General features: G+C 55.6%; 2 protein-coding genes across 3 annotated transcripts in view; both read right to left on the bottom strand.

Annotated features, from left to right (window-relative positions):
• Nucleotides 1-112: 112 nt before the first annotated feature.
• Nucleotides 113-15,248, bottom strand: ADAM8 (ADAM metallopeptidase domain 8). Its single transcript, XM_065669768.1, is given in 23 exon segments — nucleotides 113-813; nucleotides 1,376-1,432; nucleotides 1,517-1,627; nucleotides 1,630-1,694; nucleotides 1,779-1,893; nucleotides 2,000-2,084; nucleotides 2,167-2,244; nucleotides 2,334-2,517; nucleotides 2,618-2,717; nucleotides 2,895-3,090; nucleotides 3,961-4,050; nucleotides 4,352-4,529; nucleotides 4,785-4,933; nucleotides 5,650-5,731; nucleotides 5,831-6,000; nucleotides 6,739-6,807; nucleotides 6,905-6,970; nucleotides 7,785-7,971; nucleotides 9,318-9,394; nucleotides 9,488-9,566; nucleotides 9,786-9,862; nucleotides 13,849-13,958; nucleotides 15,128-15,248. Coding segments are annotated over 23 exon segments (2,937 nt in total). The 5' UTR covers nucleotides 15,177-15,248; the 3' UTR covers nucleotides 113-250.
• Nucleotides 15,249-18,105: 2,857 nt separating this feature from the next.
• Nucleotides 18,106-25,387, bottom strand: part of TUBGCP2 (tubulin gamma complex component 2) — a 35,163-nt gene continuing 27,881 nt past the window's right edge. For both annotated transcript variants that reach the window (XM_065669762.1, XM_065669764.1), the window contains exon 18: nucleotides 18,106-18,482. In XM_065669762.1, the coding sequence (XP_065525834.1) occupies nucleotides 18,377-18,482 (106 nt within the window). In that variant the 3' untranslated portion in view covers nucleotides 18,106-18,376. The remainder of the gene's footprint in view (nucleotides 18,483-25,387) is intronic.

Here is a 25,387-nt window from a genome sequence, read left to right as displayed (position 1 = left end):
GAGGCCTGGTTTGGCAGATGAGCCCCCATGGCTCCGGCACAGGATTTAGGAGCTCAGCTCAAGCCCTTCTCCCCGCTGAGCCCTGCTGCCACCCTCCTCCTGAGAGACACCCTGTGTATCTTCAGTCTTTATTGGTATAAAAGCCTTCAAACCGAAATCATGTAAAAAACAGGGAGGTTTCACAACAAAATGGTCACGTCAGGGTCATAAGTTAACAGCTGCAGTAAAAAGGCTCCCAGGAAATTCCCTTTCAGAACAGTGACTCAAGTGGTAAGTGCAGAGATAAAAGCCCCGTTAGGAAGCCCCAGCCTGGCTTGGACCTGCCACAGCCCCCAGCGGGACTGTCCCCAGTCGGGGCAGTGGGAAGGGGCAGGAGGAGCAGGACACATTCAGGACGTCGGGAGAGAAGGCAGCAGCTCCCAGGGCACCAGAGCGCCTCAGAACCAGCGCTGGCATTGTCCCTGCTCCTGGTGTCCTCGGGAAGCCCCACGGCGCAGTGGAGTCTGTTAAGGCACAACTCGAGTATCTGTAAACACTGGTGCCCTCCTAGGGCGTTGCAGAGGGATTCAAGTAAGGGTGGAAGCGAGGCGGCAGGTCCCTGCGGGGCCTCCAGCAGCCCGGCTGCGGTGGCACATGGAGCATCCTTGGTCACCTCCTGGCCACGGGGGGCTTCAGGGCCACCTTCGGGGGGGCACCCCGCTGAGACACCAAGGCAGGGGATGGTGCAGGGGCTGCTCCTGGTGGCTCCTTGCCACTGCACGGGGCCTTGCTCTTCAGGGCTGGGAGAGGCTTGCGGGGTGGCTTCGGCTTCACCTGTCAAGAGGAGAGACCCAAGGTATAGAGTCCCAGACTGGGTTGGGTTGAAGGGACTTTAGAGCTCATCCAGTTCCAGCCCCTGCCACGGGCAGGGACACCTTCCACTAGAGCAGGGTGCTCCAGGCCCCTGTGTCCAACCTGGCCTTGAACACTGCCAGGGATGGGGCAGCCACAGCTTCTCTGGGCACCCTGTGCCAGCGCCTCAGCACCCTCACAGGGAAGAGCTTCTGCCTAAGAGCTCATCTCAGTCTCCCCTGTTCTGGCAGGTTAAAGCCATTCCCCTTGGCCTGTCCCTACAGGCCCTTGTCCAAAGCCCCTCTCCAGGTTCCCTGCAGCCCCTTTAGGCACTGGAGCTGCTCTGAGGTCTCCCCTTCAGGAGCCTTCTCCAGGCTGCACGCAAAGGCCTTTCCCTGGGCACCAAGGAGGGACGCAGTCAGGGATCGGGGGCAGAGGACGGCTGCCCCCCGACACTCATCAGCCACCGGCGCACTCCCAGGATGTGCCCCACACACGTGGGGCTGCGAGCCCGGGGGAGGCCGCTCCCCCACAAGGAGTTTACCTGCAGGGGCTGGCCTGGAGCCGCTGGAGATGTCACCGGGGGCACTGGAGCCGGCGGCTGCAGGGGCGGCAGGAAGCGGGGTGAGGCCCTGCCCTCCCCCCAGCGCCCGCAGGCTGCCCGTGCTCCACGCGGCTCCCTCACCTCTGGGGCCGGCCGGGAGGGCCCAAGGGCCCGGGCTCCCCGCGGGGCCGCCGTGCTGCTGAGCAGGCTCGGGGGGCCGATGTCGCGGTGGGAGAGCGGCCGCCGGGGGGGCCGCGTGTGGCCGCCCTCCTGGAAGAGCGGGTTGGCCAGGCCTGCGGTGGGGCCGCTGGGGCTCCTCCTGCGGGGCACAGGGACGGTGTGGAGCTGCCTCAGAGCCCCGCCGGGCGCGGCCCCGCTGTGGGGCGGAGGGGACGGGAGGTACCCTTTCTGGAAGAGCTTTGCCCCCCTGCCTCTGAGGAGCAGGGTGCCGCCGCACAGCAGGATGCCGCAGGACGCCAGCACGGCCAGCACGGCCAGCACCACCACGCTGCTGCTCCCTGCGGAGACACGGTCGGAGTCGGGCCAGGCACGGGCACCGCCGCGGGGAGCCAACCCCTCCACACAGCTGGGGGCCGGTGCCGCCGCGCAAAGCGGGTTCCGTACCTGCCGCCATCCCCGAGGTCTGGTGCTCGCAGTAGGGCGCTGCCCAGCCCGGCTCACAGTGACATTCCCGCTTGTGGTTGCACACCTGGGATGAGGGAGGAAGGCATCAGGGCAGTGAGCGTGCTGCGGGAGCCAGGAGCAGGGCTCTGAAGGACCTCGCAGTGTACCCCATGGTTGTTGCACTTGGCTGAGCAGTTCTTGTTGCCATAGACCAGGAGGTTCTGGCAGCGCCCGCCATAGCAGACCTGTGGAGAGACGGGGGGGCTCTGAGGCAGCCCTGGGTCCCCATGGGGTGCTCACAACCCCCCCCGTGCACCCCAGCATGGCCGCTCACCATCTCCTCTCCACACTTGGCACCAGTGGGCACCAGCCTGAGCTTGGCCACCACCTCGTTGGCGTCGCTGCTGGCGATGACCGCCTTGCACTTGAAGCGGCCGAAGAAGAGCGAGTAGGAGCCGGCGCCGAGGACGGGGCTGGTGTTGTCGCTCAGGCACAGCAGTGTGCCGCACTTCACGTCCCTGCGGGACAGCACCCGTGGGCAGCAGCAGCAGCAGCAGCGGGGTTTGATCAGCCCTGTGGTGCCAACACAGACACCACCACCCCCCCCCAGACCCTTACTTGGGGCTGCAGGGCCGCTTCCCGTACTCGGTGAGGCAGTGGAGGTGAAGGTGCTGCTCGCTGTTGTGCTTAAAGCAGACATCAGGAGCCACTTGGGCCTCTGTGGGACACATGGGAAGGGTCACACGGAGCCAGAGCTCACAGCGGTGCCATGCTTCAGCATCCGCAGCCACAGCACTGGGATACAGGAGGGGACCACAGCCGAGCGACGGCCAGGTGAGCCGCGGCTCCAGCACAGCACCCGGTACGTGGGGTGAGGATGGTGGGGAGCTGGTACCTGCGCCCCAGAGCGCACGGCACTGCTCGCCGTGCGAGGGGCAGGCCCCGTTGTAGCAGTAGCCATTGCCGTTGTGGCAGGAGATGCCGTTCTCCTGGAACACGTCCTCTGGGCACTCGGCGCTGAGCCCCGTGCAGTGCTCGGGCAGGTCGCAGTCGTTCTTGCTGGCCCGGCAGAGCACACCAGCAGCCTTCACCTGCACAGGAAAGGGGTGTCAGTGCTGCCCCAGTGCTCTCATAGCCCCACAGCACACAGGCACCACAGCCAGGCAGCATCCCAAAGATCCAGACACCACGGGGCCTCGGGCTGGGTTGTCCCATGGTTAAATCTCTCCCTGCAGGCAATACCTTGTGCTCCACTTTCAGTCTGGACTTGCCCAAGGGTCCTCTTTGTGAGGGTCCTGAGGCGCTGGCACAGGGTGCCCAGAGAAGCTGTGGCTGCCCCATCCCTGGCAGTGTTCAAGGCCAGGTTGGACACAGGGGCTTGGAGCACCCTGCTCTAGTGGAAGGTGTCCCTGCCCGTGGCAGGGGTTGGGACTGGATGAGCTTTAAGGTCCCTTCCAACACAAACCAGTCTGGGATTCTATGTTTCCAACCCTGTCTCTGCACATTAAGGCATTTCTTACGCCTGTATGCAGAAACCAATGTATTTAACTCAACTTTCTTTTGGATGAATGGAACAGAAGAGTTTTCCTGCACAAGGAATGGGCTATGCTGATATGTTCTGAACATTGCGCAGTTCTTCAACACCCTCCATCCTGCACCTAACCTAACAGAGCTGGTGGACCTGGGGTCCAGGATGCCGGAAGCAGAGGCTGCTTCACTTCCCCAGCCTCTTCCCAGCAGAGATGCTGACTGTCCCTGCCATGAGAGCATTGAATGGAAGGACTGATTCCTCCCCTAAACCATTGTGGGAGAAATCATTCCATTTGGAATCGCTCCATTTGGCTCTGGGCAAAGGAGGCTGCTGCTACAGATGTACCCAGGTTCCCCATCAGGCTATGGATGCACTTTGCCTCCACTGGGAAGCTCTGCAGGAGCTTGAGCCGGACCCCATTGGCACATACCTTGCAGTCCTGGCAGCATTCCCCCCGGGCACACTCAGCTCCCTCTCTCAGCTGGCAAGTGGTGGCGTTGCAGCAGTTGTCAGAGCACTCCTGCGACACAGGGAGCAACTGGAACCCTTCGGAATCCCCTCTTGAAGGCCCTTTCCTTTCCTTCTGGGGCTTGGAGCACCCTGCTCTAGTGGAAGGTGTCCCTGACCATGGCAGGGGTTTGGAGCTGGATGAGCTTTAAGGTCCCTTCCAACCCACACCAGTCTGTGATGCTGGGACTCTATGAAGCGTGCAAAGCACAATGCCCAGGGAAGGGACTTGCACAGCCTTTTCTGAGTCTGAATGACAGCCCTCGGGTCCCCACCACCCCTGCTCTTCCTGGGCTCTGGGAGCACATCCCTACCTCCGGCACGCCGCAGTCACACTGCTCTCCCCGCTCCACAAACTGGTTCCCGCACACGGGCCCCCCGTAGAGCTCGTCCGCCCTGGGGACGTTCAGCAGGCAGCTGGTCCTGGGGTCCCCGAGGAACTGCCACATGTCCTGCTCGCTGCAGCGGCTGAACAGCTTGGGGTAAACCAAGCTGAAGGGGCACAGAAACAAGGCAGCCATGAGCAGAGCTGCGAGCCCAAAGGGTCCTTGCACCCAGCAGCCCAGGTTGAAGCTGGAGGGGCCACCAAAGAGACTCAAAGGCACCAACAGACCTCTGGAGTGCAGCTTCGAGTGGAGTGTCTGTGCGGACCTGACCATCTCCCAGGCTTCACCCCATCAAGACAGTACTGGAGGACACCTCGAAGTGTTTGCTGCCCAGGGGTATTCCCTTTTCTCCTTCACTCACCCAACACTCGCTGCCATGACACAGCCTCCATCAGCTTTGGGGACAGGACAGCGGCAGCCGGCCACATCTTCATCGTGAGACATCCCCAGGTTGTGCCCCATCTCGTGAGCCATGGTGGATGCAGCACCGATGGGATTTGCGCTGTGGTCCTGTGGGACAAGAAGTGCAGTGTGGTTTAAACACCCTCCACAGCACCTCCATGGGGCCACTGGTGCTCTCCAACTGCTCAGTGCCTGTGATGAGGCCCCCAGTGACCCAGGGTAGTGGTGGCCTTGGTAGTGCTGGGGAACGGTTGGACTGGATGATTTTTTCCAACCCAGTTGATTCTGTTTGTTCTCTAATTGCTGCCATGGTGAGGTAAAGGAAGACAAAAGCTGGACTTATTCCCATGGCCCCTGAAGACCTCCAGGGTGGGGTGTAAGTGAGCTCAGATATAGCATCTACCCCAAAATGATGCTTTGTGGTGGTTCTGGTCAGCCGCAGGTCCCATGGCCAACCACATAGGATGCCCTCCCTGCGGAGGGATGAGCAGCACAACCAGGATGGTGGCTGAAGAGCAACTGCAAACCAAGTCCCAGCCACTTGGCAGGCAGGTGGTGGAAGATGCCCTGTGCCACAGAGCTGCTTGGGGAGGCTCTTCAGGGCTCAGCTATACCAGAGCCCTCTGCTGGCTTTCCGCACTTTGATCCCCTGACACTTTGGGGGCATCAGAGATGCCAGGGACCATATCCCTATGGAGGCTAAGAGGAAAGCTGGAGAGCAGCGGAGGAGAGCCCCGCCCCCTCCCCCGGGAAATACAGTGCAAGGAGGGCAGACAATGGGACCATGCTGTCCTCCCCATGCATGCCTGGCCAGTGGGACCCACCTGGTTGACACCACCCGAGTCCCTGGTGCACATCACAAGCTTCTTGGCGAGCCCTACAGTCGTGCCATGGAAGTCTATGCCCCTGTGTGGGATGGAGATGCCACCGAGGCCACCACCATGTGGCCTGAGCGGCAGCAGGGCTGCATAACCGTGCGGTTGCTGTCTCACACACTGTCCTTACGTGATGAGCTGGGCATTGTCATGAGGCTTCCTCCGCAGCAGCTCTGCCTGCCGCCAGTGCAGGAAGTTGTCCAGCGTCACCTCTGGGTTGGGGCTGACCACGATCTTGTCCTTGTAGCTCCACACCTCCAGGCCGATCAAGGCCACCCGCAGGCGAAGAGGCTGATAAAGCTGGGGCAGGAGACAGAGGCAGCGCTTGGATTTGAGCTGCACCAGCAGAGGGAAGGTCCCATCTCCTCCCTGTGGGGAATCACAGCCAAGTGCAGGACCCCAGGAATGGGTTGCCCAGGGAGGTTGTGAGTGCTCCATCACTGGCGGTGTTCAAGGCCAGGTTGGACAGAGCCTTGGGTGATGTGGTTTAGTGTGAGATGTCCCTGCCCATGGCAGGGGGGTTGGAACTGGATGACCTTAAGGTCCTCTCCAACACTAACTGTTCTATGATTCTATGACCCATCCTCACTGTGCAATACCAGCTCTGTCACCCCCTCAATAAATAACACAAGATGGGGTGACTACGTAGACAGGGTTTCCTTGGGAACTCTGGGCTCCCTCTTGGCTGGTGAAGGCTGCTCCCATGCTGCTGACCAAAGAGGCTGAAGCAGGGCAAGCAGAAACCCCGCCTTATTGCACTGCATCCATCACCCTCCCCTTGTTAACACCTATTCCAGCTTGGGAGTGGCCCATGCTCCCAGGGGCGTTACAAGAAGACATTTCTGCTTCCTTCCCTTATGAGAGAGCTAGGAGCCAGTTGCCCCATGCTCCCGAAGACCAGAGCTGAGCTATCCTGTTGGCCAAGGTATTTGAGATGGGCTCCAGCTCCACCACCCACACCAATCCCTCCTCTATCCTGCTCGTGCCTGTGCTGGCACTGCAGGAGCTGGAAGGGCAGATCCAGACCCCTGGGCTCACCTTGTCAACGTGGTTCACGATTTCCTTCATGCGGTTCTGCACCGTGCGCAAGTCCTTGTGTTTCCTGAACTATGGACACAGAGAGATTTCCAGGCTGGCTTCCACCTCCTCGTTGCAGTGGAGGAGAGCAAAACCGCAGGCACCAGCTGGCCCCAGTCCTGCTTACCTCTTCATTGTCCACAACCAGGACCAGCTCCACATATCGGGGACCTTTGTGTAATGGAGTTGATTTCTGGAAGGGAAGAGGAAAGTGAGCATGAAGAGGGGCCCAGCTCTGCAGCTTGCTAAGCCCTTTTGTGGGATGTGTTGTATCCTATGGCATCTGCCACTGCTATTCAAGGCTAGTGGGTCTTCTAGCTCTGCTTTCTGATGTTATTTGCTGGGTATTTCAGTCATCTTCCAACATACATTCCAGTGCCTGAAGGGGGCCTACAAGGATGCTGGAGAGGGACTCTTCATCAGGAACTGTAGTGATAGGACAAGAAGTGATGGGTTCTAACTGAAACAGGGGAAGGTCAGGTTGGAGTTAAGGCAGAAGCTCTTCCCCGTGAGGGTGCTGAGGCGCTGGCACAGGGTGCCCAGAGAAGCTGTGGCTGCCCCATCCCTGGCAGTGTTCAAGGCCAGGTTGGACACAGGGGCTTGGAGCACCCTGCTCTAGTGGAAGGTGTCCCTGCCTGTGGCAGGGGGTTGGAACTGGATGAGCTTTAAGGTCCCTTCCAACCCAAACTGTTCAATGGTTCTATGATACAAGGAAGAACTGAAGCCTGCTACTGGGATAAAGCAAAAGATAGATAGGCTTTGCAGGCATCATGGAGCTCATGGGGTAGGAGGAAGCTCCTGCTACTGGTACAGTATTGGAGGACTTGTTCTCACCAGAAGTTAGGCCACTGAGAGCAACCTGTGTTTAGATAGATACCCAACCAACAGTGCATGGGGGAGGAACATCTCCAGGAGATGTGGGGTGACCCCACTTCTTCCCTGGACTCCACAGGACCCAGGCTCTTGCAAACTCAGCTACAGGAAAGAGAAGCAATGCAATCCTTAACCCAGCGGTGGAGCTTCATGGCTGCAGGGATTTTTGGCTCGTGGTCATATTCCAGGGTGGCACGGGGCTCCTGGCATGTGCCACGCTTCCCCCTCAGGTGAGCTGCTCTGTACACTGCATGCAGGCCAGCAGCATCCTCCTCCAGGGGCTCCAGCAGGAACATGGTTCCATTCACCTGGAAATACCCACTGCCAAGAGAGAAGGTGGTCGTCACATTAGGGAGATACCCAGCACAGCACAGACAGACCCTATATGCATGCCCGTAAGTGGCTGTGATACAAGACATAGCTGGAAATCCCTGCCCCTCCATAGGTTCCCACAGGCAGATGGGATGAGCTGCAGGTCACTGGAGGGATGTGACAGGTTCTTCTGGCCATGTGCATGAAGCCACACTCAATGCAATGTCCCCAGCTGCCCCTGGGCAGTGCATGAGGACCCACAGAGGTACAAGAGCTCACAGCAGTACAAGGGACTGGATGCCTCTTCCCTACAACCTTGCTTGGCCCAAGAGCACATCCAAGGGTGGAGCTGACCTGGGGCATACCAGCAGATAATGAGCAATAGGAAATGTGCTCACAGCATTTGCTTTTGAAGGCTGCAGAAGCACCATTGGAACAAAAGGAATTTTAGGGAGGCTGGGAACTGGCTGCTGGGCTGAGAGGGAGCAAACCACGGCACAGCATCTGTGGCTGGTAGCGAGGGAGCATCCTGTGCTTTGGGCAGCAGGGATGTGCCAGGGCTCAGCAAGGAGACCTGCTCAGCACTGCCAGGCCAGGTTTAACACAGAATTTCTGCTGAGACGCTCTGGATTTCAGAATGCCTTCTCTAAGGTGTTGCATGTGCCCTGCCTGCATCATCCTTGTCTCCTGCCATGCCCTTGCACATCTTAACATCAATGTAAGGAGGACGTGGAGCTGTTGGAGCGAGTCCAGAGGAGGCCATGGAGATGCTGTGAGGGCTGCAGCAGCTCTGCTCTGGAGCCAGTCTGAGAGAGCTCGGCTGGGTCAGCCTGGAGAAGAGAAGGCTCCTGAAGGGGAGACCTCAGAGCAGCTCCAGTGCCTAAAGGGGCTCCAGGAAACCTGGAGAGGGGCTTTGGACAAGGGCCTGTAGGGACAGGCCAAGGGGAATGGCTTTAACCTGCCAGAACAGGGGAGACTGAGATGAGCTCTTAGGCAGAAGCTCTTCCCTGTGAGGGTGCTGAGGCGCAGGCACAGGGTGCCCAGAGAAGCTGTGGCTGCCCCATCCCTGGCAGTGTTCAAGGCCAGGTTGGACACAGGGGCTTGGAGCACCCTGCTCTAGTGGAAGGTGGCCCTGCCAGTGGCAGGGGGTTGGAGCTGGATGAGCTTTAAGGACCCTTCCAACCCAAACCATTCAATGAGCTCTAGGAGCTCAGCATGGCTCGGAGGAGATACCAGCTGCCTGCAAGGCAGTGTATCACCATGAGCACACCTTTGTGCTGCTGGCTGCAGCACTCGGGGGTGAGTTTGCTCTGGTCTGCCCTAGGAATAGAGGAGGGAGATGGAGATGATCCTACCTGAGCCCGCTGCAAGTGCTGATGCTCGCCGCTGAGTTGGCGTGTCCTTGCACGTGGCCCTGATAAAAGCAGTGGTCCTGCCGCCAACAGAGAGGAGAGGTGTGAGGGGGAATGCATGGCAGGATCCCACAGGAGTGGGAAACCTGCTGTCCCTGGAGCCAGCCCCATACCTGAACATCCGGCTTCTCCGTGACCTCTGTGCCATCGGCCAAGTAGTGTGTCTCGGTGTAGTGCTGCCCCAGCAGTGCCCTGCAGGGTGGGGAAAGGGCATCAGCAGTGACTCTGGGAGAGGGTGGAAAGCAGAGCTTTGGGGATGAGGTTGGGTATGGTGGGCCCATGGCGTCTCCCAGGGGTTTTGGCAAGGAGGGGAAAAGCAAAGGTTGAGGGCTGAGATTGCTGATGCAGCGACACCAGGACTTGCAGAACTGATGCTCACAGCGAGCCTCCCCCTGGCCCACCCACACTCACTTGTTCTTCTCCAGCCTGAGGAGGTACTCCCTGCCTTCAGCACGGATGCTGTAGAGGACATGGTCGGGGTAGATGCTCTGTGTGAAAGATAAAGAGCATCAGAGACCCACTGTCACCAGGAGCAAGAGCTGCAGAAGAGAGCCCCAGTCCTACCCAAAAAGGGAATGGGGTCTACACTGGAAGGCAGCAGTGGGATAGGGAACCTGGCTTCTCATCATGGAGGCATCCAGCAAAAACACAGGTCATCAGAAGGGAAGAACTGCATGTGGGCAATACCACAAATCCCTGCCCATCCTGAGATAAAGAACAGGTCACCAGCAGTGAAACAGAGTCAGCAAAGTGTGGTTTCCTGCCTCTGACACGCGGCTGCATGAAACTAAGGTTTCCTGCTCATCAGTCACAGAGGTCCTGTGCTGGGGACTGAGTTCAGCATTACTCATGGGCTGAATCATGAAGATCCCACTGCCCAGCAGCTCTCATTCCTCACCTCTGACAGATCTAACATACAACACCACAGGTAGAGAATAACCTCCTCTTGTTCTTCATCTCTACTGAGAGTCGATTTTAGTCTCACCATGTGCTATATACCTCAAGCATCACGCTAGTGCTGGTGGAAGGGACCTCAAGGTCCAACCACACAGGGTGAAGCCCTGAACCCTCAGGATGGAGATGCCTCTTTAGAAGACACATTTCCCTCTGGGATGTTTTGTGATCTCTACCTGCAGAGCTCAGGCCACAGACCTCCAGAGGTCCCATCCCACCAGAATCACTGAGAGTCATGATGCTCCCTTGCATAGTGCCCCATATCAGGCTGCACCCTTGCCACCAGGGCCACTGCAGCACAGAGACCTCTCCTGATAGCATCTCCTCAGCTCTTGCAGGCTCCCAGAATAGAGAGCTGAGTGAAAGGCGAAGCAAATGCCTCCTGAGGGCCAGCATTCTCCTGGATGAGGTGTGCAGCCTCTCCCCAGGGAGGATGACGGCACCTGCTGTCATATGATGGCTCAGCATTCCCAGAGGGATGATCTACAGCCTGACAGGAGCTCGGGCTGAGCGGGAATTCCTGCTGACTCAGCGCCAGTGGGGCCAGATGGGGTTTGCCCATCACTCAGTTGCCTTTGGTTCTATCTGAGTTGCTTTCCCAATCCAAAGCTATGGGCTGCCTGCCACAAAGCATCCTCTCTGCATGCCAAGTAGGTTGCAATGAGCCTGCCATGCTCATGGGTCCTGGGCAAATTCTTCTCTTATGAGCAGTGTCTCCTGCCTGACGTGGCCGTCCTGCCCCGTGTCCACCCGCAAAGCGATGCTTTGTTATTGCTGGCAGCGCCGGAGCCAGGAAAGGGCTTAGGGAATGGCAGGAGAGCCTCTGGAAGGGGGTGGTGGTTTCAGGGGCTGCCTGTTGGAGACAACCGCAGGGCAAGTTTGAAATAACACAGTCCTGATAAAGCTCCTCTGAATCAGCCCCTTCCTTACTCACACAGGCTCCAGATGGGAAGGGTTTGAAGCACAGCTCAGCCCTGCCCCTGTGCGAGTCCTGTAACCCCATGGCCGTGCTGAGCAAGCAAAGCAGAGCCGTGGCCACAGCACACAGAGAGGAGGGGTTTCTTCCAGACCCAGAGAGCTTGCAGAGAACTGGGATGGGATGCACCATCCTGCCCCATACAGGGTGTTTCTTCCGTGGGTAGGAAGAAGCAATGGGTCTCACTAGGACAGCAGAGGTGGGGCTCATTGTACCATGCCATAGAGTCCCAGACTGATTTGGGTTGGAAGGGACCTTAAAGATCATCCAGTTCCAACCTGGGACACCTTCCACTAGAGCAGGGTGCTCCAAGCCCCTGTGTCCAACCTGGCCTTGAACACTGCCAGGGATCGGGTATTTACCACTTCTTTGGGCAACCTGAGAAGTTCAGGTTCACAGTAAAGAATTTCCTCCTTATCTCCAACCTAAACTTCCCCTGTTTAAGTTTGAACCCGTTACCCCTTGTCCTGTCACTACAGTCCCTAGTGAAGAGTCCCTCCCCAGCATCCTTGTAGCCCCCTTCAGACACTGGAAGCTGCTCTGAGGTCTCCACGAAGCTTCTCTTCTCCAGGCTGAACAGCGCCCATGTTCTCAGCCTGTCTTCATACAGGAGGTGCTCCAGGCCCTGATCATCCCTGTGGCCCTCCTCTGGACTTGCTCCAACAGTTCCATGTCCTCCTTACACTGGGGACACCAGAACTGCACACAGTGCTGCGAGTGGGGTCCCACACATCACAGGAGAGGCAGCACGAAGAAGGCAGGACCTTGGGCCACCACTGTCCCTGCTCCTGCCCCATCTGGCCCCAGGGCTGCCCTGCTGCTCCCTGCAGAGCTCCAGGGGAGGCCAGCAGGAGTGTGGCTGTCTCCACCCAGGCAGAGGATGTGCCCCTTTGTACCAACTGGATGTGCTGTGGGTTATCAGCAGGGATGTGCAGGCATAGGCACACTGGGGGGAAGCCAGCAGATTGCAGCGCTGGGTCTTGCACAGGCTAGGAACCACCCTCCCGTTTCAATACAGCTCTTTGAAGGGCTGGAGCATGGGGATGAGAGAGATGTCACATGTGCAACCCAGAGCCTTCTTGAAGGCCCTTCTTGCTCTTGTCACGTCCCTTTCCATGAAGAGTCCAGGTTTCCCACTTGCCCTGTCGTGGCCCTGCTTAAGAAGACCATGGCCTGTGGGAAGGAGATGCTGTGCTGCAGGACCCAGGTCTGAACATTCTGACTTAAGCAAAGCCAGAGGGGAGCTAGTTTGCTTCAAACCTCACCTGGCAGATGGTCTGCTGACCGAAGAACTAGCTCTTGGCTCATGCCCATCCCAGTCAGAGACTGCTAGTGCAAAGCCACAGGAGGAAATACCCATCCAACTACCTGCCTTCCCTTCAAAGAGGGGCCTGGTGGTGGCCAAGCCTTGGTGAGAATCTCCTCCTCACCAAGCAGGTATGGGGGAAGCTAATCCAACTTTTGTCCAAGAGGAGGAAAACAGCTTGAAAGGCAGGAGGGCTCATACCCTCAACACAGCAGGTTTAGGAGGTCCAAGGACCCCACAGTCCTAGGCTGAATCCCCGTGCCACCAGGCAAACACCTCCATGGCTGTCCTAAAGCACACAGCTCAAGGTGGATGTCTTCCCCCATGCCATGGAAAGCAGAGGGATCCCAAGCCGGGTGAGCTCCCGTTTCCGGGAAGGGGGGGGATTGGTGCAGAGCTGCCCGGAGCGCCCGGCACAGATGGTGTCTCTAAATAGCCTGGGGAATGTTTATCTCGTGGACAAGTTTAGGTTTCTAGAGCAGAGAAAACAGATGCTTTTGGGGAGTGTTTTTGAAGCGAGTTCACCAGGGAGGGGTTGAATCACAGACGAAATGTGCTGTACGAAGAGTTTACAAGGGAATAAATGCCCCCAACCCCTCCATCTCATCAGGTGTTCAAGCTGCTGCTTTTTGGTGCTAGAAAACGTATTTGGCTCAACTGGCAACGAGGAAAGCATCTCTGAGGTCAAGGCCATCATGCTATGGATGTCAAGCCCAAGCACTCAAACCTCCTGAGTCAAACCCCAACTCCTTCCCCCAAATGACAAGGTTTCCCAAGGAAAACAACACTGGCTTCCTTTCATGTGGATTTCTGCAACTTTCTGGTTCTTATTTCCCTGTCCCAAAGGACAAAAAAAGCCTCAACTTCAGCAACCACAGCAAGAAAAGTGCTTACAGCTCAGCGAGGCTTTGCACATCCCTCCTTAAGCAAAGACCAGATGTCACAAGATCACTGCAAGGCTACAAGAGGTGGAGCCGCTGGGTAACATCTCTGAAGAAAGCACTGGAGAAAGCAGCCCCCCCATCTCTGAGAGCCCACCCTAACACCTGCAGTGGCTGGGTTTGACCCAAAACAGCCCAGGAAAACTGAGCTCATCGACTGCCTCTAGGGTGGAAGCAATGCAAGAAACTGAGCCACTCTGGCACAGAGCTAAGGGGGTCCAGCTTCAGGCCCACTCGTGTGGTCTGTCAGCTCCCTGCAAGGCGCTGAGCCAGGTTTTGGGAGGCAATGCTACTCACCGGTGGCACAGAGAGGTCCCTCTTCCCCCGCGGCACCAGCACCCTGTGTGGCATCACTGCCTCGTACTTCTCAACATGGGTGAGCTTCTCCTCCAGCCCCGCAGCCCCACCTGGGAAAAGCCAAGGGGCTTTGAGCAGGGATGCCCAGCCAAGGAACAACCCAGCCGGGGGGTAATGGAAGTGATGCAGGGAAGAGCCAAGATAGCAAGTCCTGAAGTACCTGCTGGGAATGTACCTCCCTGAAGGGCTCCAGGGACCATAGAATCATAGAATGGTTTGGGCTGGAAAGGACCTTAAGGTCGTCTAGCGCCAACTCACACCAGACCGTGTCACCCAAGGCTCTGTCCAGCCTGGCCTTGAGCACTGCCAGGGATGGAGCATCTACACCATTCAGGGATGCTCCAGCGCCCATCGCAGCCCAGCACCACACATGGGCGAGCAGGATCCTTCCAGGCTGGAAAACCCTATGGAGACCCCGGTGTGCAGATACAGGCAGAGTATTTCAGTTCCCCATCTCGATGCCACAGTCTCTGACTTGGCGTCTGGCAGCTGCTGGGGAGGGGGGGTGTTGTGGAGAACGGCTCGTGTCTGGGCTGACTCAGCCCTCCTCCCACCCTCGCCTGTTACCGTGCTCTCCGATAAACCCTTCGCCTTTCCCCCGGCCCCGGGAGCCCCGACATCGCCCCGCCGCCGTGCCCCTGCCCCGGGGGTTCGGTGGGGCCCGGAGCTCCGGTGCCCGCGCCCACAGCCCCCGGCTGAGTCACCGGCTCCCCCCCTCTGCGGGCACCGCAGGCTGGTGGTGACAAATTTCCTCCTCGCTGAGGCTGGTGCCTTTACATAACGGCGGGTGCCCCATCGGGGGTCAGCCGGAGCGTGTCCCTCCGCATGAACCCGGCCCTCAGAGCCCCTTTCTCCACCCTTCGCCCTCGAGGGGAGGCGATGCCGCCCCATCGCGCCGTGGCCACAGGGCTGAGCGCGGCAGAGGGAGCAGCCAGAACCTCGCCGAGCTGCGCCCCGTCCCCAACAAGCCGCCGCCGGCGCACGCAGCTCCTTGTGCGTCCCCTCCTGCGCCGCTTCCTACGCGGCTTTCCCCTTAATCCCAGCCGGGAAAAGCATCTTCCCCCCGTCTCCCATCTCCAACGCTGCCCCAGGGCAGAACCGCCGACCCCTCCACCTCGGGGGAGCCGGGCTTTTGTCCTGCGACCCCCAAACTTCACGCCCGCCCCGTCGGCGGAGCAGCGGCTGCCTGCGAGCTGCCCCCCGCAAGCCCCACGCTCACCGTGTCCCGGCGGCAGCAGCAGCAGGAGCAGGACGAGCGCCAGGGCCATAGCTCGGAGGTGCCCGCGATGCTCCGCCGCGCCGGCAGCCCCCGCCCGCCGTGACTCACGGACGGGACGGGGCGGGACGGGGCGGGACGGGGCCGCCCCCGGCGGGGGGCTCGGTGCGGAGCGGGGCCGGGAGAGGCGGTGGGGGGGTGACTGGGGTATCGGGGAGGGTCCATAGAGCATCGTGGGCTGCCCACGGGGCATCGGAGGGAGTCCGAGAACCACCCGTGGGACACCAGGAATGGTTTGTGGGATGTCTGGAGCCCAAGTGTGATGGGGAGCGGCTGAGGGACTTGGGGGTTCAGTCTGGAGAAGAGAAGGCTCAGGGGGAACCTTATCGCTCCCTACAACTGCCTGACAGGAGGATGGAGCCAGGAGGGGCTGGGCTCTGCTCCCAAGGAACAAGGGATGGGACAAGAGGAAACGGCCTCAAGCTGCACCAGGGCAGGTTTAGATGGAGCTGAGGAGCAATTCCTTCCCCACAGGGTGCTCAGGCATTGGAACAGGCTGCCCAGGGCAGGGCTGCAGTCACCGTCCCTGCAAGTGCTCACACACCGTGGAGACGAGGCCTCAGTGCCATGGGTCAGTGGTGGCCTTGGCAGGGCTGGGGAATGGTTGGACTGGATGGGCTTAAAGGGCTTTTCCAGCCTGGCTGATTCTATGATGCTGTCAGAGGGTGTGCTTGTGGCATCGGAGGCAGGATCCATGGGCCTCTCTGTGGCTTCAGGGAGAGTCTGAAGTCCACAGAGTCCAGGGGCACATCCTGGGCACTGCTGGGTTCCACAGGGCACAGAGGTGATGACAGTGGGGCACCAGTGGTGACTGGGGGGCACTGGGCAGCTCCACCTGGCTGGGGACTGTCTGTGGGTATGAATGTAGCGTGCATGGAGGACCACAGGTGCCTGCCTGGCACCTCTAAGGTGACAGAGGGGCTGGAAGGGCCAGGGCAGTGCCCACTGGACATGAAGGGGATGTCTGTGGGGCACCGAAGTGTTGTAGGAGCTGAGGGTGGCTGGACTACCAGAGGGCAGTAGCTGGACCTGGGAGACATTGTGGGGTGTTGGTGGGGTGCTGAGATGATGGGCACTGAGATGATGCAGGGGTCGGGGTCGCCATGGGGAATGGGAGGCGTGTGTGTGACATCAGGGCATATCAGTGGGGGACTTGGGACCCTCCTTGATCCCAAAGGATCTGCAGGGCTGGGACTACCATGCAGGAATGACATGGGCTCTGCCACGGAGCTGACTGCTCTCTGCCCTTTGTCCACAGGACATCCAAGGTTGGAAGGGACCTCTGAAGATCATCTGGTCCAACCTGCCGTGGGGCAGGGAGCCTGGGTGAGGTTATCTCACTGTCTGTTCAGCTGCCTCTTAAACCCCTCCAGGAATGGGGATTTTACCATGTCCCCGGGGAGGTTCTCCCAGCTGGTGGTTGTTCCATCCTATTTCTTAGGTTGAGGTTAAACCTGTCCTGGTGCAACCCATTGCCCCGTATCTTCTCCATGTGGCAACTTGTGAAGAGAGACCCTGCTCCCACAACCATGATGGTTTGTATTCCATGGTGTTTCAGGCCAGGACCAGCCAGGAAATGCTGCATTTAACAAAGGAGTGGATCGGATGTCCAACTCAACTGTTGCAGAGCTCCAAAACCAGGGACAAGCTTCCCCCAGAATGGCACAGAAACCAGCAGAGCCAAGCTCTGCTCCAACGTCTTTCCTCTTCCTCCTCTCATCTTTTCTTTAACTCCCTTCTAAATAGACAAGTTTATTTAGAAAACAACAAATACGAGGTTCACCCTCAACACCCCTCATCACGTCTGCTCCTAATTTGTGCTTGTGTGTGAGCAGGATTCCTTGGGATTACTCACAGATGGGTGCCTGAAATCTGCTGTCAGTTTTAGAAAGGAACGTTTCAGAAGTATCCATTATTGCTGCTGCAGCTCGGTGCTTGCTGGTTAATGATGGGCCATTAATCTATAAACAGCTACAGTCCGGATTTAGTTCAAACTGCATGAAAAGGTTTGCCTGCAGGAGCCACCAATGCTGCTCACTGGGGTGAGGGAACATGCACGACCAAGGGTGGTACAGGGGGGTTTCTCCTCCCCAAGGAACTGGCCCCTCCACCCTGAACTCAAGGGACAGGCAGGGATCTCTCTCTGTCCACAGAAACTGAATGGAAACGGCAGGTCAACTTCTCCAAGCCCCCCCAGACTGAGGGGCCACCCCCATTGGGGGCAATAGGAAACCTCTCCCTTCCCCCTGAACTGCACAAGTGCTTTCCCTGAAGAGCCAGGTGATGCTGGCTGAGGATTTGGTGCTCAAGCTCAACCTTCAGACGCAGCAATCCAGTCCTCCAGACCCAAGACTGGTGGTCTCCATCCTCTCCATGGGTCTCTCTCCCTCTGCCAAGATGCAGGACCAGCTGTAGGCCACCAGAGCAAGGACCTGGCTCTAACACACTCTAGAAGGTCCTTGCAAAGGAGGTGAGGGGAAGGAAGCGCAGGCATTAACAAGAGCACTCAGCCCTGGATCCACAGCCCTCACATGCTGCCTTAGAGTCTCACACCTGCCACTGAAGCCTCTGGCACCCGTCTTGGTTACCCCCTGTTCCTCTCAACACTTCTCTTCTGCCCTCTACCATATCCGCTCCTGATATCCAAGCAATTCCTAAGGCTGAACAACTCTGCAAGGTACCCTCAAAGTCCTCTGCTGAGGACGTGGCCAATATGGTATGAACATCACGTACCTGCTCAGCTGCAAAGCCCATCTCCTCAGTTAGAGCAGCTGATCAGCTCCATTCCAGCAATGCCCCAGTTGGGCTCTCCTCCCAAAATAATGCTGCATGGCAGCTGAGCCAGATCTCTGTGAGCAAATCAGCATCTCGCCAGATGAAAGCCTAATTCGCACCCTGGTTGTGCTAACAGACAAAATAACCGCCCTTATTCCCTTTATTTATTTATCTTACAACACACAGACACACAATGCAGTAAAAAAAAGGACCTGACAAAAGCCTCTCAGAAGAGAAAGCCCATTACAAACATCCCAGGAGACTGTATGTTGTCCCATAATGGACAACCCTTACAGTCTGTCTTCAGCTCATGTTCTGAATGCAGAGGGTTGGGTGCTCCCAGCTTGAGGTGAGTGAGTGTCCGGGTCTCTGCTGGTGCAGAAGAGGTGGAAGGGCAGCGGGAGCAGCAGCAGGGCTTCACTGGGCAGGCACGGCCGGGCGGGCAAGCAGGGGAGCTGCCTTCTGGCTGCGCTCGGCAGACATGTGCTCCAGGCGCTCCGTGTAGAACCCGTTGAAGTCCAACCTGAGAGACAAAAGCCCCAGAAGTTTCAGCTCAGCGCTGCCCCCGAGAACTTGGTGCTCATGGGCATGGAGGGGATCCAAAAACACAGGGCAAGGAGATGGACTGGGGGGTGTTGGTCAATGAGAAGTTCCCCATGACCTGGCTTCAGTGAGCGCTTAAGCCCAGAAGCCCCCATGTGCTGGGCTGCACCCCCAGAGCATGAGCAGCAGCTCAGGGAGGGGATCTTTCCCCTCTGCTGCACTCTGGGGAGACCCCCCCTGCAGTCCTGATCCAGCTCTGGGGCAACAGCACAAGAGGGACCTGGAGCTGTTGGAGCGAGGCCGGAGGAGGCCATGGAGATGCTGCGAGGGCTGGAGCAGCTCTGCTCTGGAGCCAGGCTGGGAGAGCTGGGCTGGGTCAGCCTGGAGAAGAGAAGGCTCCTGAAGGGGAGACCTCAGAGCAGCTCCAGTGCCTAAAAGGGACTTCAGGAAACCTGGAGAGGGGCTTTGGACAAGGGCCTGTAGGGACAGGCCAAGGGGAATGGCTTTAACCTGCCAGAACAGGGGAGACTGAGATGAGCTCTTAGGCAGAAGCTCTTCCCTGTGAGGGTGCTGAGGCGCAGGCACAGGGTGCCCAGAGAAGCTGTGGCTGCCCCATCCCTGGCAGTGTTCAAGGCCAGGTTGGACACAGGGGCTTGGAGCACCCTGCTCTAGTGGAAGGTGTCCCTGCCTGTGGCAGGGGGTTGGGACTGGATGAGCTTTAAGGACCCTTCCAACATAAACCAGGCTGGGGTTCTGTGATTCTTTGAAAGTCTTTTATAGGGCAAGATGAATTTTAGAACGACATTGGTTCAAATGAGGGATGTGAAGCAAAGCAAGTCTCGCTGTGGGAAGCAGCAGATGATGCACCACAGCACAGACCTCTCCGATGCTTCACTGCCCCTGCCCACAGCCTTGCTATTCTCCAGCCATGGCCCCAGGCATGCCCTGGTCTCTCCCAGGGCATGAATGTGGCCACACCACAGTGGGCTCTGGACCTGCCATCCCTGACATGGGACTGCCCCAGCCTGGGTAGACACAGTGGCTGGTCCAGAGCGAGATGGGGATGTCTGCACTGTGACACAGGCTGTTGTCAGTGCTACCTCTTCTGTGCTCATCCCTTGATAGATGGTAAATTTCACCTGTTCTTTACATTATAAGATACATCAGGAAGGACCAATTGCTGCTTCTCCAGAGCTATGGCTTGACCACACAGCCCTGGAAACCTGCCACTTGGGGACAAGGTGCCAGGGCTGAGGGCTCCTCAGTCCCTGCATCTTCCTGACCCCTTCCCACCACCCCTTAATACCACCACTGAACTATGGTTCATATGATTCCCATATGAAGTCCACCATTTATCCCCTGTAACTACCACAGAATGTTCCACTACCACCACCACCATCACCTTGCTAACACAAGCGTGCTTCAAACAGATTCATGATTCAAGGAGATGAGTAACTGGTTGGAAGATGCTGAGCCAAAATCGCAACTACTGCTGATACCTGTAAACGCCTCTCCAAAGCAGGAGACGCACCCAACCACCTAAACCAAACCAGCAGTAGTTTGGTACAGGCTCCAAAGGAGGTGAAAGCCTGAACTGTAGCCAGGGCAAGAACTCCTCCAGGAAACCCACCAAGGGCAGAGTGACCCAGAAAGCATCAATGAATACAAGCTTGGAGCACTGCTCATGCCATTAACACATGTATAGCACGTGGCTTTTCCAAGACTCATTTACCAAGGACCAAAGAAAGTGGTGGGTACAAGGAGTCTCAAGCATACTTTTCCCACTGTGTGCAATTTGATTACAAGCCAACCACTTTATTCCATAAAAAAGGCAGCCTAAATGAGCCTTCTTTGAGCTCTCCCTGCTAGGCAGCAAGGCTGCTGCATGGCTGTGATCTCCCCTGGAGCTGACAGGGCTCTTCAGATTGCTCTTCAAAGCAGAGAGAGCTGTCATCTGCTGATGACAGATCTTTGGATCAATTCAAGTTCTCTCTGCACTGCAGCTGGACTGTATGCCAGGTAATTCCATCCTTGAGCTGGGGTGCCTCGCAAGGTTTGACATTCCTTACCTGAGACTGGGAGATCCCTCCTTACTACCCAAGGCAGAGAGATGATCCACACCAGATCCTCAGTAAGTGACTGATAACATGCAGAATTAACACTACATGAAATCCATGTGATCAATTCTTTTAGACGTAAATGGTCATCCAAGTCTGAGACAAGGATTGAACCTAGCCCCACCTAAGCTCTATGAAGAGGTTAGAAAGCAAGGGGGGTGTCACTTTGAACCTCATGACTCAATGGGAGGGTCTCCAGTTGTTCTAGTTGTTACTTTAAATCAAGGGCTTTTCAGTCTCATGCTCTGCCAGTGAGGAGGGGCACAAGAAGCCGGGAGGAAGCAGAGACAGGACACCTGACCTGACCTGGCCAAAGGGGTATTTCATACCACAGCCCATCATGCCCAGTATATAAACTGGGGGGAGTGAGTGGGGAGCCACTAATAGCTGCTGGGGGATGAGCTGGGCATCAATCAGCGGCTGGTGAGCAATTGCATTGTGCAGCATCTGGTTTCTTCCTTGGAGTGGTGCGGTTTATTCCTTCCCCCTCCTTTCCTCCTCCCCTCCTCCCCTATTATCATAATCATCAACAACAACTTTTATTTCAATTATTAAACCATTTTTTTTTCTCAACCCACAGCTTTTTTTACACCTTTTCAGGTTCTCCTCCCCATCCCCCTGAAGGGGGGCAAGGGGTGATTGGAGTGGCTTCCTGCTGCTTGGCTGCCAGCTGGGCTTAAGCCATGACAGCTTCCCTTAAGTCTTTCGTGTCTTCAGTCTCTGTGTAAACACTTCTAAATCGATTCTAAATCAGTTTTCCTTTGCATGCTTCATCCGTGTAGCAAGTAATAGAGTGAACCTTGCCATCGAACTTTCTTACATCACACTTTCATAAATTCACATTAAAATAATTTTTGCAACAGAAGGCAACAGCAGCAATATCATAATCCTGTCTCCCTGATAATCTAAAACAATGACACAAAACCACCCAGCTCCATGCCTGCTGTGACCTTTCCTAGGCACATTTCTGCACTATCAAGCCAACTAAGACACACAGCTCTGAAAGAGATGTGCCCTGGAACACTAAGCGATAGCTGATACAAGCCTGTGAATCACACAAAAGTTACTCTCAAATTAAGTTGCTCCAATACTAACTGAATGGGCACAATATTTGAGTTTCATGTTGCTTAACAACCTCACATAAATGGCAACAAATTGTTCCTTGACATTTTTTGGTGACTGCAGAAAACAGAGACTCGACAGATGGAATTTATCTGTTGCTCTATCCTGGTTGAAAAGCTTATGTCTCTTCCGTCCTTTAGGAGTTGTACAAAGGAAACCTGACACTGAGGCAGGCACGTTTACCAAACTTTGATTCAAATATAAGGCCAGGACATCAGAGAATCACAGAACCACAGAATCAGTCAGGTTGGAAAAGCCCTTTAAGCCCATACAGTCCAACCATTCCCCAGCACTGCCAAGGCCACCACTGACCCATGGCACTGAGGCCTCGTCTCCACGGTGTGTGAGCACTTGCAGGGACGGTGACTGCAGCCCTGCCCTGGGCAGCCTGTTCCAATGCCTGAGCACCCTGTGGGGAAGGAATTGTTCCTCAGCTCCATCTAAACCTGCCCTGGTGCAGCTTGAGGCCGTTTCCTCTTGTCCTGTCCTTGTTCCTTGGGACCAGCCCCTCATCCTTGCTTTGAGGACCTGTTCCATTTCTGAATTTGCTTTATTCCAAACTTCTTGAATTGCAGACTTCTTGAATTCTGCTTTGCTTCCCTTCCAGCTGTACGTTTAGGGTTAAATGATCTTTGATAACTCCCTCTTAAGAATCCGCATGGTGCTTCCTCAGACTCTGCTTACACTCGTTTCTTGCTTTGTGGCTGGAGCTTTTATTCACTGGGGTTTGCATCACTTCATAGTCTAAGCTCAGTCATTGCCATTTCCTCCAAACTGTTTAAGGAAGGATATCTGATGAATGCTAACAGTACTTGATGGGTCAGATTTCTAAGTATTTGGAATTAAGTAATCCTTCTGACAAAGTATGACAAACTAATGCTGTAATTATTCTCTTTTCACTATTCAGTGAAGAAGTGACTGAAGGTTTCTCTGCTGTTGCCAAACCCTCTGTCACCACTGCTAGAGATGTAGCCAAGGCACCTCAGCAGGACTTCAGCACACTGACAATCTGTGAGTTAATGTGTGAGCTTTCCTGATTTGAAGGAAACCATCAGGATCTCTGTCTTCTCTTGTTTGGTGCTACAGATACGATGGATTCAGTACTGTAAACTGAATAAATACTAACCAGGCCAAATAAGGAAAAGCACAGGCCCAGGATTATGGACAAAAGGGATATTTTGTTATCTATCTTACATGTTGATTATCACCCTTGAAAAGCAGCCATATAAAAAGGTTATCATTTATAAGAAAACACTGATATATCTTATAAACTGCTCTGTCTCTCTATCAAATGTGTTATTTCAGATGACAACCATCTCCACTCTGGTTCTTGGGTTCCTGTTGCCATAGAGTCCAGGACTCGATCCAATAATCTCTACAGACTGAATGAGAGCTAAATGTCATGTCTGGGCATTCATTATGGGACTTCTACTCTCTAAAACATTACTGAGCAGCCTGCAGAAATGGAAAGACGTGTTCTGTTGCATGGCCTGTTAACATGCAGTATTCCAGTTAAGGAAATGGGGACATCTGGTTTGTCAGTAAAGGTCCATCTGTGTCCAACATCTTGGACTCACATAATCCCAGATCTGGGGTCTTGATAGTGATGGCAGTCCTGATGGCATAAAGACTCTGCAGCCCTTGGACACAACTGGGGCATGGAAATACCAGGGGGGCAATTAACTCAGCCCCTCTTCTGAACATCTGGTTGCAGCTTAGGTCATTGTTCTCAATGCAAACTGCTAAGAGAAGCATCTTCTCAGAACCTTTCTGAATCACCCAACTTCTCCTTTCTCCTGAAGCAGGAAGCACTCGTGTGAAAACCAACCCTTCCATAATTGTAAGAGCTGGTTCCAGAGCTTCCACAGCTCACAAGTCACCTCCTGCCACAGCTAACACTTGTGTGCGGTCCGTGAAGCACTAAAACATCTGTGTGGCGGAGGATAGCTACAGACCATGGCACCATGGACCCACAACTGCATAAGATACACAGCCAGTCTCTATCGTACTCGTCCCATTGTCCTGGCAGATGCATAAAGTTGACACAAGGGCACGGAAGCAATGACGGAAGAGGTGAACTTCTGATGCTAAGTGTAGAAGCAGTGCTGACAGGAGCTACTGTCAGAAAAGGCCTTACATCAGTGTCTGGCATCACACATGATAGTGTGATGGAAGGCTGCAGGGCTTCTGCTGCTGCATGATGAAAAGGACTTGTTGTTGTCTTCTTGTGTAAGCTGAGAACCAGCTCCAGCCTTGGACTCAGCTGAGTGATCCCACCAATGGAACAACCTCCATATGCTCTTTCTTTGCAAGACTCAACGACTGTGGGGTCATGATGCTCTTCTGTTAAAAGAGCAGGTGACTTGGGCCTTAACATGTGCTGGCCATGCCCTGAGTGACCTGTACTGATGTCCAACTGGCTGGATCACGGCGTTAGTTGCCATTAAGATCTCTGGATGGAGCATCATAAAAAAGCCCATCTGTTAGAACTTGTGCTGGTAATGATAAAAATGTAAGCGCTTGATAAAGAAGGAGGCAGAGCTGGAACACTGAGGAGGAGTGAATGTTCTTGCCTGATGACTCAACTACTTACGGTCTCAGTCCCTGAATCTAGCCTGACTCTGGATGCCACTGTAACACCTAGGAGTGATGGCAGCAAGGGGAGCCTAAAAACCTAATCCCCTAGTCCTGACAATTCTACAGGTGGATCCTGCCTGCAATCTACAACAGCCCAGTGATGATACAGTGATGCCCAAGCAAATAAAGGTCGACATAAAATGTCCAGAAGGCTGCACCATCATTTCCTAAAAGGAAATGAGGATTTAGCTGTCCTGGTTAGTCCTGGAAAGAACAGCAATCACTTATACTGTTGGGGCCTCACCTTGAAGACTTTCCATGATAAGGAGACCTCTGACTCCGGTCACTTCAGAAACAGAGTGAATCAGTGCTATTACAACTGTGGAGAAGGGGCCCTCTCCTACCCTCCCAATTCAGGGACTGAGAATCAACCAACAAGGGCAGTTCTGGTGGTTGGAATAAAAGCTCCTATTCTGACAGGGAACGGAAGCAGGAAAGTTCAGAGCAATTCTTTGAGTATTCTTCAAAGAATAATTCTTTGGCACTGCATTTCCTTTCAGATACCTGTGAGTATCCCTGCCCTCCTTAAATAAGGAATACAATCCTATGAGGAAGAAGACAAGGCATGTAATTCCCTACAGTGCTGTGGGAGCTGGTGGGCTAGACTCAACTCCTGTAAGCATCCATGGTAACAGAGATGACAGTGTTCAACCTTGGTCTCAGCTGTGACCATGTCCTCAGAGCAGCAGATTCTAACACAGGAGGCTAGGGGCTGTGTAAACACATGCTAGTTGTTAATCAAAAAGTTCTCAGAAGTAAGGAATAACCGGAAGCCCAGATTCCTGCTGGAATAGTTCACAAAACAATATTTGCAGAGGCTGATACCAGGAATCCTGGACAGCCCTGTCAGATGCTGTTACAAACGAAAGCAGAACGACGAAAGCTTCAAGAGACACAGGATGTGGAGCGGACACCAACCTGCTTCAAAAAAAACATTCCTAAACCTTTTCTCTCTCTGTCCAGTGCAGCACATCTCAACAGAGGTGACAGGGTTATCAGCCAGCCATAA

The sequence above is a fragment of the Lathamus discolor genome, chromosome 3, assembly GCF_037157495.1.
Source record: "Lathamus discolor isolate bLatDis1 chromosome 3, bLatDis1.hap1, whole genome shotgun sequence".
In the NCBI taxonomy this organism is placed as follows: domain Eukaryota; kingdom Metazoa; phylum Chordata; class Aves; order Psittaciformes; family Psittacidae; genus Lathamus; species Lathamus discolor.
This window is presented reverse-complemented; position numbering and strand designations above follow the sequence as displayed.